Here is an 18,266-nt window from a genome sequence, read left to right on the forward strand (position 1 = left end):
GGTAGAAAAACACAACTCCCTTTTTGAAAGTCGGTTAAAAAAGTAGCCTATGTTACGCCCTGGTCAATCCTCAACTTGTCTGTGAAAATCCCGTCAAAATCGGTTCAGTCGTTCCGGAGATTAGCCTTTTCAAACAGACAGACAGACAGACAGACAGACAGACAGACAGACAGACAGACAGACAGACAAAAATTTTAAAAACGTGTGATTCAGTGTTGGTATCGTTCAAATAACCATATGAGCTTAATATGAGGTAGTTATTTCGAAATTACAGACAGACACTCCAATTTTATTTATTAGTATAGATTAATACTAATTTAAATATTATAAGTCCTGACTCACTGATTGACTCAACAACGCCCAACCCAAACTTTTTTACTTCGGGAGTCGAGATCGAACCTCAGGGTGAGATCTATAGAGCGCGCTCTGCCTTTGCTTAGACTTAAGACAGAGTTAAAACGAGACAGAGCTATATCTCTCACATAAATCTGTCTCGTTTTAACTCAATCTTAAGTAAGAGGAAAGTCAAAGTGCGCTTTATAGATTTCAGCCTCAGACTTCCGAATAGGAGGCCAAAGACCTGTCAATTTATTATCCAAAGAGAACTCCTACCATTATAAAATTAATGGCAAGGGGTTACGACCCTCAGTAATGAGGAATACGCCGAGAGAGAGAGAGAGAGGTGTATTTATTATTAGCCACATTATCACACCATATACCTACGTAGCACACGTACCACAACAATATGCATTACTGATTAACCGACAAGTAAAAAAACAATGTATTGTCTTTTCTATTATTGTATTGTTTAATTATCTCGTATTAAAATCTCATTTGCATTGTTTAATCAGCACAGTCATAGCTCATAATACATGCACAGTATTTTTATGATGTCGATACTCGATATGTCGGGCGCGTTTGGAACCCTCCTAGCTTTATTATTACCACTAGGTACATCATTGTTTGACTTTAAAAAAATGTACAATTTATAGTAACCAATTTGAATAAATGACTTTGACTTTAGGTGTCTACCCCACTGCCAACCTTTAGAGTTCTAATTTCGGCATTCCAACGGACAGATAAGGGTTCCGTTTTCCCTTTCGAGATACGGAACCCTACAAATCTTTAAGCACTTCTTGGGAACAGGACAACGTTATGAAAAAACTAGCATTTTTCGGAAGAAGTCCTGAGTTACGTACGAGTACAAGAAAAGAAGGATTGAAATCTTTCTGGTAAGATCCAATGTCTTAGTGCTAAAAAAAAATTACGAGACATTTCATCGCGTTTAATAGCCTCATCGGGTGACAGAAGGGCTGGCTCATTTTTTGCGCAACGGATCAGCCTGGCTGTCCAGCGCGGAAATGATTTGTATAGTAATTAGATAGGGCTAACTTTAAGTTTTATAGAACCAAAAGGATTTCAAACTTTCTGGTTGATGCACTAAGTAAGGTACATCTCGGTATTATTATGCAGATTCCTGCATGCGTATAGGATAATAAAAGCACAGAAATAAAATTTACCAGTCTTTAATATAAATTACATCCATACATCTATGAGTACAATCTACTTGAGACCTTTCTTAAAACAAACTTATATTTACGATCACATTTACAACACAAACATTCATCCTTCCGTTTTGAGCTAATCAATTCAAGCCTGATTGTTGCCGAGGCCCATGTTCATGGCATTTAATAAATCACCGTTGTCAGCGTCGATTTCCCATGCGAACAGACCACCGAGCTTGTTGGCTCGTACGTATTTACCTTTCTCAATAACCGATCTTGCGTTGTCGTAAGTTATAAGGTCACCTGTCGATGGTCTGAAGACGTAAGGAGCCTGAGCTACGCTGTCATAGTGGAACTCCCATTTATTCGCGGCAATTTCATTGGCAATTTCCCTATAATCCACGACTCCATCTTGCCATGTGCCTTTCACAGGTCCTGTAGCATTTCCTGTGAAGGGATTACCATCTTCGTATCCATGGACACCGGTCCAACCACGTCCGTACATAGCTACACCAACGATAATCTTCTTCGGGTTCACTCCTTGAGCCAGCAAATATTTCACGCCGAAGTCAGTTGTGTAAGTCTCCTTTGGATTCCACGCAGGAGCATAAAGAGGAGTTTGGTGACCCAAAGTGTCGTTGGACCAAGCTCCCTTAAAGTCATAACTCATCAAGAAAATATGGTCCATATACTTCTGCGCTTTGCTGTAGTCTACAACCTGGATTTTATCCCACCCTGAGCTGATAGCCGAAGTCAATTCGTATTTCTTTCCAGTTGACACCGATAGCTCGTCCAGCATTTGACGTAACTCCTTCATCAAGGTGACATAGACTTTACCATCCTCTGGGCTTCCCAGATCAGGGTTAGCTCCTTTACCACCAGGGAACTCCCAGTCGATGTCGACACCATCAAAGAATTTCCATGTCTGAAGGAACTCTTTCACTGAGCCTACGAAGAGCTGCCTCTTTGAATCATCAGTGAAGAAAAAGAATGGATCAGCGAGGGTCCAACCGCCGATTGAGGGAAGAATCTTCAAGTCAGGTCTCCTTTGCTTCAATGACATCAGCTGTCCAAAGTTGCCCTTATAAGGTTCGTTCCAAGAAGAAAGCCCCTTCTGAGGTTTCTGTAATGCTGCCCAAGGATCGTGAATTGAAACTTTGAAGTCTTCACGGCCGCTGCAGGAGCGTTGTAAAGCTTGGAAACTTCCTTCAATTTCTTTTAAACTGTCGTTGATACCGTCTCCACCACAAATTGGGATGAATCCATACAGTAAATGCGTGAGATTTGGAACAGGGATGCGGTCGACTGGGAATTTTCTGGGATAAACACCCCATTCAACAAAATATGCTCCGACAACTTTTCCAGAAGTTTGCTTGAAAGGCTTATTCCTCTCTCCCATGGAAAAATCTAGGGGAGGTAGATGGCTTCCGTCGGTGTCGGCGACAACGATTTCGGTTGGTTCACACGAACTGCACCCATCTGCATTACAAAGTTCTACAGTCATCATGTACCTCCCTCCTTTCTTGACCGGGAAGGTCGCGGACGTTGCGGATCCGCTTCCAGACCAGAACTCCTTCCCGTCGAGGAGGACTTTAGAGCTGGTAGCTGGGTCTCCAGACCACGTGTTCCAAGTGACGGTGACATCTGCTGCTTCCTTCCTTTTGACTAGTTGGTTGTACGCTGTAGCTGCCTGGTTAACCTCGACGATTGCGAAGGTCCGCTCGCCCCATCCTAAGTTCGGTTTGCCAGGGGGCGCGCACTCGGCCAACGCGAAAAATGCCGCAAGCAGCCATACTAGGTGCCCCATAACCGGTTCTAAAAAGAGATAAAACGAGTGAAATTCCGAGCGCGATCTCTACATTTAAGAGTCACATGCGTACTGAACTTGCATCTCAGTGGTATCTTTTATATACTGGGAGCATAGTAGGCCAACCGCTAACAGAGGAAGTGATCCAGCGACGCTGATTTGGAGATGCGTAATAAAAATCGTTAGCTTACTTTTCTCTTACCCGGTCACGTTAGTGGGTCGGTCAAGGAGACATTATATTTTTAATTGTTTCTACTAATGATTTGTTTTTTAAATGTCGTCCGTGTTAATGAACGCAGCCCGTTATGAATACGCGAGCTCGGAGTCGATAGATAAACCGGTGTTACGATCCTGTTCTTGTATAGCTAACGGTTGAACGCTACTTTGTCCCCGTGGGAAAGGATGCACATAGTTAAACTCGGTTAAAAATAAAATTGGACTTTAAATAGGTTAAAACTTCCCACAGAATCCTTCTAATATAATAAACGTGACATTGTATTCCGTACAAGATAACTTAAAATCGTACTTTTGGCATGACATTTGACACATAAAGTTAAAATGGCGCGTGAGAAATCATTTTTACGCTTTATAGTCGAATTTTATGTCATGCAATTTTTAAAATCTGTTCCAACATATTCAGCCAATTATCAAGAATCAATTATCCATACTTATTAAATGCGAAATTACTTATATTTATCTATCTAACTATCTGTCTGTTATCTTTTCACGATTGATGGATGGGTTCCGCATGGGTTTTGCTTTTTTAAAATTTCATGGCGATTCTTTGATTATGCGGAATACTCAGGATGCAAATTATGGCCTTTCGCCAAGAAACTTTTAGCAGACAGTACAGACAGACTTATTTTCACATTAATTATACTACTATTTGCTTGGATTTATATATCTTAGTATAGAAAGCAATTGACGATTTTATTACATCCTACGCCGGAAAAAATGTACCGGTCCTCTTTTGCATGTCATTTGCATAACGCCGAGTAAAAGACTTCAACGGGTCTTGCATGTATTTAGAGCTGCTGGTATAGTTTACTTGTGGGTACAAATACGATATAGAAAATCATAAACTAACTGATTGGTTGACTTGCTGACTGTTTATAATGCACTAGCCGATGCCCGCGACTTCGCCCGCGTGGATTTAGGTTTTTTGAAATCCCGTGGGAACTTTTTGATTTTCCGGGATGAAAAAGTAGCCTATGTGCTAATCCAGGATATTATCTATCTGCATTCCAAATTTCAGCCAAATCCGTCCAGTAGTTTTTGCGTGAAGGAGTAACAAACATATACACACACACACACACACACACACACACACACACACACACACACATACAAACTTTCGCCTTTATAATATTAGTGTGATATATTTTAAAGTTTAGAAACAATTATATCCGAGACCCGAGTGCTGTAAGCTATTTAAATAAAATTATATCACGCGGACGAAGACAAATATAGTGCTAGTGCAATTTAGAGAACACAAGAACAAAGTGTCTTCTAGTAAAAACTCTTAACTGTAAATAATTAAACTAATACAAGGCAATGGACCGATTCTTAGATATAAGTAAGTACGTTTATAACTTTAGTATTGTATATCAAATCTTTGAAAAGAGCAACCGCCGAGTTTCTTGCTGGTTCTTCTCGGTAATAAAGGCATTCCGAACCAGTGGTAGATGCTCTTGACGATTCAAAAGTACTTGTAAAAGTCTAATTGAATAAAAATATTTTGAATTTGAATTTGAATTAGGATATTGCTTATTAGCTTCACTTGTAGGATACATTGTAATGGTAGTAAAGTACTGGATGAACGCGGATGAAGTCGCGAACAAAAGCTATATAACTGGCCTATCTTATTTTTAACTGACTTCAAAAAAAGGAGCAGGTTCTCAATTCATCGGATTTTTTTTTTAATGTATGTTCCCCGATTACTCAAAGATGCCTAGACCGATTTGGATTTTTTTTTGTTTGAAAAGGTATACTTTGCAGGTGGTCCCATATAAATTGGTGATGATCTGATGAATATCTTCGGAGATGGAGAACAGAACTCCTCAATGGATAAGAGCAAATTGCTCGCGATCAGTGTAATAGCTCAGTAAACAGTAGGGCATAGCATATTCAGTGGACAACTAAAAATTGTGAAATAAAAATAAAAGAAAAATAAAACCGACTTCAAAAACCACAAACACTAAAAAGTAAAAAATATTTTTTGTTTCTACACGTGTAATGTATGTATGAAGTCGAGCGAGCTTCACACTTGGATTTCTAATTTCTTTTTACGTTCAAAATTTTTTTTATATTCTAGCTAAGTGTCCACTTTATTATTTAATTTTTTGATAACGAGTTTTTGAGAAAAAATATAAAGACTTACCGAAGTTTTAACCTACAAAAATTTTGAACTTAATCTATTCCTAATCTTTATATTTAGATGAATTAATTTTACATTGTCACAACTGGTAGACTTATATATGCAAAATCAAGACATTATTGTTCAAAATGCTTATTAATAATAATTGTAAGATAATAGATTATCGCTTACATATGGAGTGATAAGGATTGTTATCAGCATAGGTAAATAATGACACTACAATGTTATGAATCAATGTGAAATTTTCCTTCGATTTCCTTGTGTTTACATGGAAATAGCAACACGAAGTGTGATAGCGTCTCAAATACCACTTAACAGGGCTCTCTCCGTCACTCGCTTCATACAATCGTAGTTCCAATTTCATTTGAATATTAAGCAACCAAAGTCCATGAAGTTTTGCAGACATATTCTAGAAACTAATATCTGTGTCTGTGGTGTTTTAGATTTTTCTAGAAATATGTAGTTGTAAAATTACAGGGGCTCAAAGATTTCTTTGAAAATTTTTAAGACCGCGTAACTTTGAAACCGAATATATTAACAGAAATCTGGAAAACCACAGACATAGATATTAGTTTCTAGAATATGTCTGCAAAATTTCATGGACTTTGGTTGCTTAATATTCAAATGAAATTGGAACTACGTTTGTATGATGCGAGTGACGGAGAGACCCCTCTTAAATGATATTGCCATTGGGAATTAATTATTTGACGATAACACACCGTATATTTATTTATTACTCGTAACCTCATCACATACAGAATGTTACCAGAACGTAAGCAAAAACGAAAACAGGTGATAGTACTGATAATAATTACTGTTATGATACCATAAAAATACGAAAAAAAAATTAAAAAGTTAACAGTACATTGTAAATAAAATATCTGACTGACGCTAGAGGTCAACGAACGTTCCGTAAATAGTTCACTCGAAGTCAATGCCGCGTCGTAACTCGTAGGTGCGCATTGACCTGAGTTTTGCACGCTGTACAATGCGGGTTTTAAAAATACTAAATCACTAAAACTACGAGATAAGGCAAATGAATATTGGCATTGGATTATGTTTGTACACTCTGTATTGTCATTGAGTAAGTATTTGACATAGATGACGCCCGCACCTTCGCTCGCGTGGATTTAGGTTTTTAAAAATCCCGTGGGAACTTTTGAATTTCTAGGACAAAATGTATCCTATCCGTAGTAACCGGTCCCCGGGATGCAAGGTATCTCTACTCCTCCTTTTCGAAAGTCGGTCCCAACAAGAGACCTTACGTCCAGCAGTGGACGTCTGTCAGTTGACGAAAATGCATCACTTTAGAATAGAATAGAATAGATTTTTATTCAAATAAACTTTTACAAGTGCTTTTGAATCGTCATTAACATGAAAAGGCTACCCCTTATCAATTTACAAGAAAAACAATAACAATTATTCATATTATTTTTTTCTAATTTCTTATAATTGCCTAATTTGCCATAATGAATCACCATAATATATAACGTAATATTATAAATGACAAAGTCTGCCTGTCCGTCTGTCTGTCTGTCTGCTACCTTTTCACGGCCCAACAGTGTAACCGATTCTGACGAAATTTGGTACAGGGTTAGCTTATATCCCGGGGACGGACATAGGCTACTTTTTATCCCGGAAAATCAAAGAGTTCCTGCGAGATTCCTAAAGACCCATCCACTTAACCGATTTGTATGAAAGGTACCGAAGTAGCTTGCGTCCCTGTAATCGAAATAGGCAACTTTTTATCCCGGAAAATCAAACAGTTCCCACGGGATCTGTGAAGAACTAAATCCACGCGGACAAGTCGCGGGCATCCTCTAGTTTCTTATAATTACCTAATCTGCCATAATGAATCATCAAGGGACGGGCTGACCTACAAACACAGATGTTATATTACTTTGTTATCTGAAGAAAAATAATTATCATTTGTGTTTGCAGAGACGGAAGCGCTCATTATGGCTAAACGAATATCTGATTCATCGTAATTTAGGGTTCCGTACTTAGTACAACAAGGAACCCTTGCATGATAACAACAGCAGCGTTCGGTCGATCACCCCCAATTAATTATACAATTGAACATTACACTCTCGTCTGGTATGTGACATGATAATTAGAGACATGCTCCGAAAAGTTAGAGGTGCGTGTCTGGGATCGAACCCCCGGCCTCTTGAGTAGAAGCGGACGTTTTAATTAACCACTAAGCTATCACAGCTGCTTTGGTCCAATGTGCATAACCCTACAGTCCACACACATTGGTTGGTACATTGGTTGGGACCAATGTGTACTGGGACCATAATATTGAGCATGGAATATGACAACAGAAGCATCCGGTCGATTGCCCCCAATTAATTATACAATTGAACATTACACGCTCGTTTGGCTTGTGACATGTTGCGGTGGTATAATTGACAGCACGGCTTTATCATGATTACACGTCGATAATTCATTTTATGTTGATTTTATGATACGTACTGTATTCATCATTTATAGACCCATTGCCGGCACACTACTGAGTATAGGTCTTCTTTCAGAATGAGAGCGGTTTAGACCATGATTCGCCACGCTGGCCAAGTGCTGATTTGCATACTTCAGACACCTTTGAAAACACTGTCAACAACTGACAAACATGCAGGTTTCTTCACGATGTTTTCCTTTACCGTTAAATCAAGTGATGTTTGAATTACTTAAAACATACACTTAACTGCGAAAAGTATCCTGAAGCCATAAAAATATTGAGCATGGAATATGACAACAGAAGCGTCCGGTCGATCGCCCCCAATTAATTATACAATTGAACATTACACGCTCGTTTGGCTTGTGACATGCTGCGGCGGTATAATTGACAGCACGGTTTTATCAGGATGACACGTCAATAATTCATTTCATGTTGATTTTATGATACACTAGCTGATACCCGCGACTTCGTTAGCGTGGATGTAGGTTTTTTAAAATTCCCGTGGGAACTCTTTGATTTTCCGGGATAAAAAGTAGTTTAATCTATTGTCATTCTAAATTTCAGCCCAATCTGTCCAGTAGTTTTTGCGTGAAGGAGTAACAAACATACACACACACACCATGCACACTTTCTCCTTTATAATATTAGTGTGATACTCTTACGTACTGAATCACGAAATTAATATTCAGCAGTATTTGAAGACCAAGATTTTTCTTATAACCCTTTATTCGCTTAATTCCTTACCTTTCTTTTATTTATATAGGAAGATAAGATATCATAATCACCCACCCAAGTATATAAATATGAATTAATTAAAATAAATCTTCCCAAAGCGTCACGCCCCGACTAACAGTGTGATGGATAAAAAACTTGCAACTAGTATCATTGTGACTCGATGGGGGAAAAATTTGATGTGTTCCCAATGAGTCACGATTGAGTGTGACTCTTTGGGCATCCACCTTCGAACAGTACGTATTGTCGCTAACTATGGGTATGGGCCTCATAAGTCATGAGAAATCTCAGAGTCACTTAGCGGGCGATAGAGAGAGCTATGCTTGGAGTTTCTCTACGACCAAACCAGAAAATATGAGCTCGCTTTTTACCCGACTGCGGCAAAGCCAAAACGAAGGGTTATGATTTAAGCAGTCTATGTATGTATGTGTGTATGTTTGTATCCAGATTCTGTGTGTTCCGCCGTAGCGCCTAAACTACTGGGCCGATTTTGATGAATGAGGTGTCAATCGATTCGTCGTAAAGGTCCGGGTGACATAGGCTACATTTTATACCAGAAAAATTGACCTAACGGATGTTACATGAAAAAAAGTGGGGGTCTCCAAAATTTAGTTTTTGCTATTGTATCGAGTGGGGTGTCAAATGAAAAAGGAGAAAATTCTGAGTTCATAAATATAAATGTACATTAACATATACCGAGCGACTGAAAAACAATTTTAGTATAAAACTAGCTGTGCCCGCGACTTCGTTCGCGTGGGATAGCTCTCAGCGCGCTTTATACATATAGCCACGGACGCTCAGGCGCGAGGCGTGTAGTACGTACATGTTCGCCGTGATTCTTTAAATTGACATAACTTTTTTATTTATGAACCAATTGACATGAAATAAACACTAAATATTAAGTGAAGCTTACTACAATATATTAATGAAAACCGTATCTAAATCGAATAAGCCGTTTCTGATATTAGCGTGCACAAACACACAGACAAACAGACAAAAAAAAAATTACAATTTCGGGTTCGGCATCGATATAATAACAACCCCTGCTACTTTTTTTTATATATTTCCATTGTACAGACACCACTTTTCTACAATTTTATTATATGTAAATATAGATTTCAGCGTTTATTAAGACGATCGCAGTCGGGTTTTAGTTTTCAACTTTATCTTGTTATCATTTACATAGACTCTTCGAGAATCCCACCTAACAGTTTACAGATGGACTAAATTGGCACTAGGGCACTAGGCAGCGTATAAACCAACAATAGTAAATTAACATACCGACATACGAACGACATTGTTTGAGTGATTTTATAAAGCTTATCGCCCATGTCGCGATGGCGCGAGGGACAATAAGAAATCTGGTCCGCATTTACATACAATGCGCTGTGGGCGTTATCACCGGTCAACGACCTCGCGAAGTGCAAGGAGAAATGTAAAGGCGACTTTGACATGGTTTGATTAGATTTTTTTATGTAGCCCGCGATTCTTTCTGCATGTCAGAATTCCGTACCGATGCCGTGCGATGCGTACGGACGCTAAATCGCTTGGCAGCACAGTTTTGCCTGTCGGGTGGTAACTAGACACTGCCGGAGCCTGCCACCAGACCAGACCAGAGACAATTTACAAATTATAAATTCCCAAACTACTCCTGCAAATGAAACCCGGGACCTTTCACTTATAAGACCAAAGCGCTCACCACCGCGCCAGGGTACGGGGGGTTTTTAAATAAAAAATAGCGAGCAAACGAGCAGGAGGGTCACCTGATGTTAAGTGATTACTGCCGCCTATGAACATTTGCGGCACCGGAGGTACCTACCGCCGATACGTTGCCGGCCAGAGAGTAGCATGTAGGTATGTACGTAAATGTGCATAAATATGTGTTTGATTTCCATTTAAAAATTATATGAATAGTTCCGCCACAATATGCCACCAATTAGTATATTATACCATCAAACCACTGACGGGTTACAAGCTTGGTATTTCGCGTAAACCATGGTTTTAGTGCAAAACTCAGGGAATCGTGATCGCGACGCTATTGACTAACTATTTATTGTAGGCCACTAATGTACAAATGTCACATGCCTAACTCATCGGGCCATGGCCTTGTTGTATAAGCGATAACTTGTACAGCCGCAAATTCCCTGGCGCAGTGGTGGCCGTGGTCTTTTAGGGGCAATTTAGGAATTTCCATTCCACTCCATCAGCCTGTATGCGTCCACTGCTGGACATAGGCCTTTCCAAGAGCGCGCCACCAAACACGATCCTTCCGTCTTCCTCATCCACCCGCTTCCCGCCACCTTCTTCAGGTCATTTCTCATGATTATGCAATTTTTTTAACGTCATATCGCTTGTAGTACAAAGGCAATGGCCCGGCGGTGATGTCGAGGATCGCCCGACCTTTTTGCATTGTTTGGCTCTTTTATGTTGTTCTATTTACAAATTAATTAATGGCTTGGATCCGTTTGCGTAATTATTGCAATGGCGTATTTGGAATAAGTAAATAGATGGTAAATAATTACAAAAACCATCAAAGAGCTATAAAAATAACTCTTGGCGACATACCTACGACATTACCCTATGATTATCGCATATAATAAAAACACACAAGTATTTCTAAGTTATGCATCCATGCATCTTAGGAAACCTGCATACCTGAGAACTCTCCATAATATTCTCAAAGCCTCTAGGCCTGCGTGATGCCCTAAACTCTCCTTATTTTCCTAGACCCAAGCTCAGAATAATAGTGGGCGAACGATGATTTGAGATGATATTACTAATGAGTGATTTTAGGGTTCCGTACCTCAACAGGAAAAACGGAACCCTCATATGATCACATTGTTGCCTGTCTGTCCGTCTGTCATATTGTCTGTCAAGAAAACCTATAGGGTACTTCCCGTTGATCTAGAATCATGAAATTTGGCAGGCAGGTAGGTCTTATAGCGCAAGTAAAGGAAAAAATCTGAAAACCGTGAATTTGTGGTGACATCACTTTGTTATGCATAATAGTTTTTGATTTATCGTGCAAAATGTCGGAAAATATATTCGAGTAAGGAACCCTCGGCGCGCGAGTCTGACTCGCACTTGACCGGTTTTTTCAATGTCTAATCTAGTATGTAACTCTATTCACCACTTGAATTAAACCACGCTCAATTTAATTTTGAAAATGCATTTTTTTGTTATATTTTTTTGGATGCATTGTGGACGCAGCCTTATCTATCAGCAAATCCATACCCTGCGCTCCAGTTTTCAACTGCCGTTGTGATTATCCTAACTGTTAAAATATGCCTATGTTATGTTGTTACCACTTTACATATCTTGGAAATATCCTACACCACATACAACCTGTCAAATTATAGTTATTTATTAGCTGTGCCCGCGACTTCGTTCGCGTGGAATAGTGACTTTTCGGGCAGCGTGATTCTTTAAATTGACATAACTTTTTTATTTATGAACCGATTGACATGAAATAAACACTAAGTGTTAAGTGAAGCTTACTACAATATATTAGTGAAAACCGTATCTAAATCGAATAAGCCGTTTCTGATATTAGCGTGCACAAACACACAGACAAACAGACAAAAAAAATTAATTACAATTTCGGGTTAGGCATCGATATAATAACAACCCCTGCTACTTTTTTTATATATTTCCATTGTACAGACACCACTTTTCTACAATTTTATTATATGTATAGATTATGGTCCAAGATCTCACTACCGCCAGACGATCCTTATTTTTTGAGAAACAAAAAGTGTGGGATAGAGTAGTGCTACTTATATTTGCTAGCTTCTACCTCGGGTCAATTTATACATAACTAGAGGATGCCCGCGACTTCGTCCGCGTGGATGTAGGTTTTTAAAGATCCCGTGGGAACTCTTTGATTTTCCGGGGTAAAAAGTTGTCTATGTCAATTACAGGGACGCAAGCTACCTTAGTACCAAATTTCATACAAATCGGTTAAGCGGATGAGTTTTTAGGAATCCCGTGGGAACTGTTTGTTTTTCCGGGATAAAAAGTAGCCTATGTCCTTCCCCGGAATGTATCCTAAGTCTGTACAAAATTTCATTAAAATCGGTTGAGTGGTTGAGCCGTGAAAGCGTAGCAGACAGACAGACAGACAGACAGACACACTTTCGCATTTATAATATTAGTATGGATAGTATGGATTATACATATAAATGAAAAGCTGACTGACTAACTAGCTGACTGATTAATCTGTCAATACATAGCTCAATAACCACTGCACTGGACGAATCGGACTAAGATAGCTGTCATGACGTACCTAGGCATCCGCTAAGAAAGGATTTTTGAAAAATCAACGTAAGAAGGTATAATAGGAGGGGTCTCTCCGTCACTCTCTTCATACAAGCGTAGTTCCAATTTCATTTGAATATTAAGCAACCAAGTCCGTGAAATTTTGCAGACATATTCTAGAAACTAATATCTAAGTCTGTGGTTTTCCAGATTTCTGTTAAAATATACAATTTCAAAGTTACGCGGTCTTAAAAATTTACATACAAATCTTTGAGCCCCTGTAATTTTAATACTACATATTTTTAGAAAAATCTAAAACACCACAGGCACAAATATTAGTTTCTAGAATATGTCTGCAAAATTTCATGGACTTTGGTTGCTTAATATTCAAATGAAATTGGAACTACGATTGTATGAAGCGAGTGACGGAGAGAGCCTTGTTAAAGGTAAACGGGCACTGAAGTATGGAAACCGTACCCATGGCGGACTCAAACGAAATTAACAGTATAGTGTATTCAAATACGGCTCTGATCTACACTGACATAGGTCGCGTTGTTTTGTTTTGTAATTTTTATATTTCAGTATTTATAGTATTTGTAAACTATTTTGATCCAAATTGTCGGATCCAGAATGCCCGATTACCTTTGAGTAGTCCACACGAACACGAACGAGGCATTTGACAAGTGCACAATAATTTATTTTATTATAATGTTTTTCTGTATATCAAAATGAAATTATATAATCAAAGCTGTGATAGTAATATTATAATAATTACCTACTTAATTAATTCAAATCGTAGCACGATTTTAAAAATACAACTGCATCGCTGAAATGCAAATTAAATTCTTGAGGTCAATATACTCGTATTTATCTAAGAGCGTTGCACTTCGACAAACCGTATTTACCTTTATCTGAAATATACTACCACCATATTGCTCAAGAAATAAGGTTCAGAATTGAATAGCAATCGGTTTTGTAACTGTAAAAAAAATGATAATCTTCCATATTGGATCGAAGGGACACATAACGGGATATGTAACGGATAACCAACAAGTAACACGTTTAGGAGAAGACATTATTAAATACTAGCTGATGCCCTCGACGTCGTCTTCATCATTTTCGTTATTTTTAGTTCTCTCTTTTTCATTTTCCGGAATAAAAATTATCTTATGTCTATCTCCAGGATGAGAGCTATTTCTGTACCAATTTTCAGCAAAATCAATTGAACGGATGGGCCGTGAAATGGTAACAGACAGACACACTTCCGCATTCTATACTAGTATTATAAATTGGTTAAGCAGATGAACCGTGGAAAGATAACAGACTGACAAAGTCATGTCGCATTTACAGTTTCAATGTGGAAGTATGGATTCTATTCATCTACACACAATACAGTAGAAAAAACAACGTCGACATCCACCCAAACTTTGATAACAAAACCATTCCACTCTATTACACGACCCAGTGGTCTGATATTTTAGCACACATTATAAGGACATTGAGTAAATCATCTCCTTACGGGAATCTACTGTGTAGCTTTTCATATAAGACAAAATAAATTGAAGGTAGAGTAGCTTAATAAATTCTTTCGATTAAATTGGAATTTTGATAAAAAATCACCGAATATAAATTTACAAATCTATTATGTTTATCTTGGTAGATTATATTTATTTTTTACCACCTTTAAATACGCGACAGGTCGAGATGGCAAATATGAGGCGGCGATCTTTTGTATGTGCATAGTAGGCTGTTTTTAATCTCGGAAAATCAAAAAGTTACAGCGGGATTTAAAAAAAAAAAAATATTTGGTTTTGGGTTCTACACCAAACACCAAAATTTCAGGTTTGTAACTCATTTGGTCTACGAGCTAGAAGAGACCTGTGATACGCGGACAGACAGACAAACAGACAAACACCAGAGTGACGCTTCGTTTTTAGGCTTTGGATACGGAACCACGTGAATGAATTCGCGGGCATCAGCTAGCAGTAAATAATAATATATTATAATTTATAACACGTGTTTTATATATTTTTCTCTTTGTTACGTGTTTCAATTAAGTATTGTTTTCATATTTTATGTTTGAATTATGCATGTTTTTTTTGTCTTATTATATTATGGATATGTATTATGTTTTTTTTAAAAGATTTTATCATCACCTTTAACAACTGTATATTGTGAATATGTCTGTGGCATCGTAGCTCTTAAACAATGAACCGATTTAAATTTAGTTTTTTTTTTGTTTGAAATGTTGCTTGATCGAGAGTGTTCTTAGCTATAATAATCCAAGAAAATCGGTTCAGCCGTTTGAAAATTATCAGCCCTTTTCTAGTTACTGTAACCTTCACTTGTCGGGGTGTTATAAATTTTTAATTTACACTTTTTATAACTTTTTTTTCACCTAACATAGTGAAAGAAATATTACCTGTGATTTGTTTGATGAAAATCCAAAACTTATAAAACACTATTTTACTACAGAGTATTATATTGTTTTACTATGTTACTATGAGAGGAGTGACATATTCGCCGGCCCTCTTAACACTAAAGTCGCATCCACAATAGAGTGTACAGGAAGACGCGAGTCAAGCCAAGGGCTCGCATTAGTATTGCGCGCACGAACTAGCGATCTGATACACAGCACTGAAATAGTGGTGCCATTTTATCATTTTTACACTTAATTGTTTGTAAATTGACAGAAAAAAATTAAATCAACTCATTTATTTTTACAGGACTGCCTAGTCCTGTTTTTTTATATTCCTTTATTACGACCTCATTTCAGTAAACATAAAAATAGAACGTAAATAGAAATAGAAATAATTTTTATTCAAATGAACTTTTACAAGTGCTTTTGAATTATTGTATTGTGGTACAATTTCATTAAGACAATAAACATTTCTTCTTTCTTTTTTTTTTAAACAAAAAAACGTATTTTAGTGTTGCAGAATGTTATTCTACTACTTTTACATAGTATTAAAATGTTAATTGCTTAAATAATGACCGAGCAAATTAATTTTCAGCATGATTGCGCGTAAATTATGAAGACAATACGTGTATCCTAAGTGCGCTTGGGAACTTTGCGGAGTAATTAATAATTTATTATAAAACTTGCTTCAATTAGAAAATTTGTCTTTGAAAACGGGGGCGGAGATTTTTTTATGAATTCTCAGATATTAAATCAGTGTAAAATGAAATAAATCACACTATCACATCACACTTCACACTATCACACTAATATTATAAAGGCGAAATTTTGTGTGTACGTATGTATGTGTGTATGTTTGTTACTCTTTCACACAAAAACTACTGGACGGATTTGGCTGAAAAGAGTAGAGATAGATTTTACCCTGCTCGTGGCTTCATTCGGTGAAAGTATGATTCTCTTTATTCACTATCCCGTGAGAATTTCAGGAAAAACCGGTTTTAATAATGGTTCAAACTATAAAGGAAACCTCTTTGCAAAATTTCAATCTTGTAGGTTTGGGGGCGCAAGTGTATTTGTTTGTTTGTGTCCTTCACGCCCTAACTAAGCAACCAATCGACTTGATTTTTGGCATAGAGATAGTTGAACCTAAATCCACGTGGACAAAGTCACGGGCATCAGCTAGTATTAAAAATCTTTTTGTTAATATATTTACTAATTATGTTTTCGGAATAGAAAATAGACCTATATTTTCTAATCCGAAAACATAGTCAAAAGGGACTTATAGCATATAATTTTTTTTTTGTAAGTAATTTTTACAGACATGTCAATTCTACGCCACAATTTGTGAACCGTAGTATCGCATGCATGTTTCTTTGTTCTGCACTATGACATTAGGATGCGTACTGCGTACTCACATATCGATGCGCACTTCGACTTGGTACCTACATCGCAAACTGTAAAAAATTTAGAAAGTGGATGACTGGACTTTTGCTTTCTTTTGACACTAGTAAAAAACTGGCCAAGTGCGGGTCACACTCGCGCACCGAGGGTTCCGTACTCGGGTATTTTTTTCGACATTTTGCACGATAAAACTAAAAGTATTGTGCATAAAAATAAATAAAAATATGTTTTAGAATGTACTGGTAAAGTCCTTTCATAATATGATACCCTACATGGTATAGTTATATTACTTAGAAATTGAAACACAGTTTTTTTTTTAAATGATGTAACCACAAATTATGGTTTTCGGATTTTTTCTTGTGCTATAAGACCTACCTGCCTACCAAATTTCATTATTCTAGGTCAACGGGAAGTACATTAGGTTTTTTTGACAGACACGACCGACGTACACACGGACAGACGGACAGATAGGCAGACAACAAAGTAATCCTCAGTCAGTCAGTCAGTTTTTTTGCATATATAGATTAATATTATTGTGTAAAACTCAGAGGTTTTTGAACTCGTGACCCTTGGCAAGCATTGAGGTAGCTTAACACTAAGGGCTGGCGCACACAGACGGAGTGAAGTGGAGACGTCCTTTCTATAATAAACTCAGTTTTATATGAGCGTCGACATAAGGGTCAAGTTGTGTGGAAGCAATCGGCGGAGCTTTCAGTTGATTACTTCAGAATTTTATTTTTTTATTAATTTTTATTGCTACACGCACTGGTAGGTATCTACCTTCCAGTGGTAAAAAAATCTTTCTGTTTCTGTTGATTTTATTTTTATTTCTACTGAAAATAAAACATGGAGGAGAGTCAAAGGACGCGCCTTTATGCTTAAATATGTAAACAAAGGTTAGTTTAGATTATCATCAAAAACTCGCCTCCACTCCACTTCACTCCCCTCTGGTGGTATGCGCTATGCCTTAGTCAAAACAAAATCTTTGAAATTCACTCTTCGTTCCATGTTTTATGTCCCCATTTGGCACAAACGCCACAACAATAGTAATATCGAATATAAACAAAGTTGAACACCCTGTGTAAATGATTAAGTTATGCGATATTCGTCTTGGTTCCGCGTTACTCATAAATAATTATAACGAGTATACAAAGGTACGTAAATACGAATTAGTAAAGTACGAAGTAGTAATCCTAATTTTCTCGTCTTTTTGTTTGAGCACTTTGACTGGGCACATTGTATAATTATTGACGTGACAACGTCTTATAATTCGATAGAGCCGGCTGCACGCACGAAAAAAAATTGGTTGT

The 18,266-nt window shown here is 37.6% G+C and overlaps 1 protein-coding gene across 2 annotated transcripts; it reads right to left on the reverse strand.

The window, feature by feature from the left end:
• Nucleotides 1–1,510: 1,510 nt before the first annotated feature.
• Nucleotides 1,511–15,686, reverse strand: LOC123877023 (chitinase A-like). 2 transcript variants are annotated; one of them, XM_045923514.1, is made up of 2 exons: nt 15,559–15,686; nt 1,511–3,320 (listed from the first exon to the last, which is right to left on the reverse strand). In XM_045923514.1, the coding sequence occupies exon 2, from the start codon at nt 3,310–3,312 to the stop codon at nt 1,651–1,653; it is 1,662 nt and encodes a 553-aa protein (XP_045779470.1). In that variant the 5' UTR covers nt 3,313–3,320; nt 15,559–15,686; the 3' UTR covers nt 1,511–1,650. The 2 variants fall into 2 exon arrangements, with proteins under 2 accessions (XP_045779470.1, XP_045779469.1); XM_045923513.1 differs by lacking the exon at nt 15,559–15,686 and adding an exon at nt 5,693–5,849.
• Nucleotides 15,687–18,266: the final 2,580 nt, after the last annotated feature.

Source organism: Maniola jurtina, chromosome 22, assembly GCF_905333055.1.
Source record: "Maniola jurtina chromosome 22, ilManJurt1.1, whole genome shotgun sequence".
Classification (NCBI taxonomy): Eukaryota; Metazoa; Arthropoda; class Insecta; order Lepidoptera; family Nymphalidae; genus Maniola; species Maniola jurtina.

Bases quoted from the DNA above. Each gene is read 5' to 3' on its own strand.
- LOC123877023 (XM_045923514.1), bottom strand. From the start codon at position 3,312: ATGGGGCACCTAGTATGGCTGCTTGCGGCATTTTTCGCGTTGGCCGAG.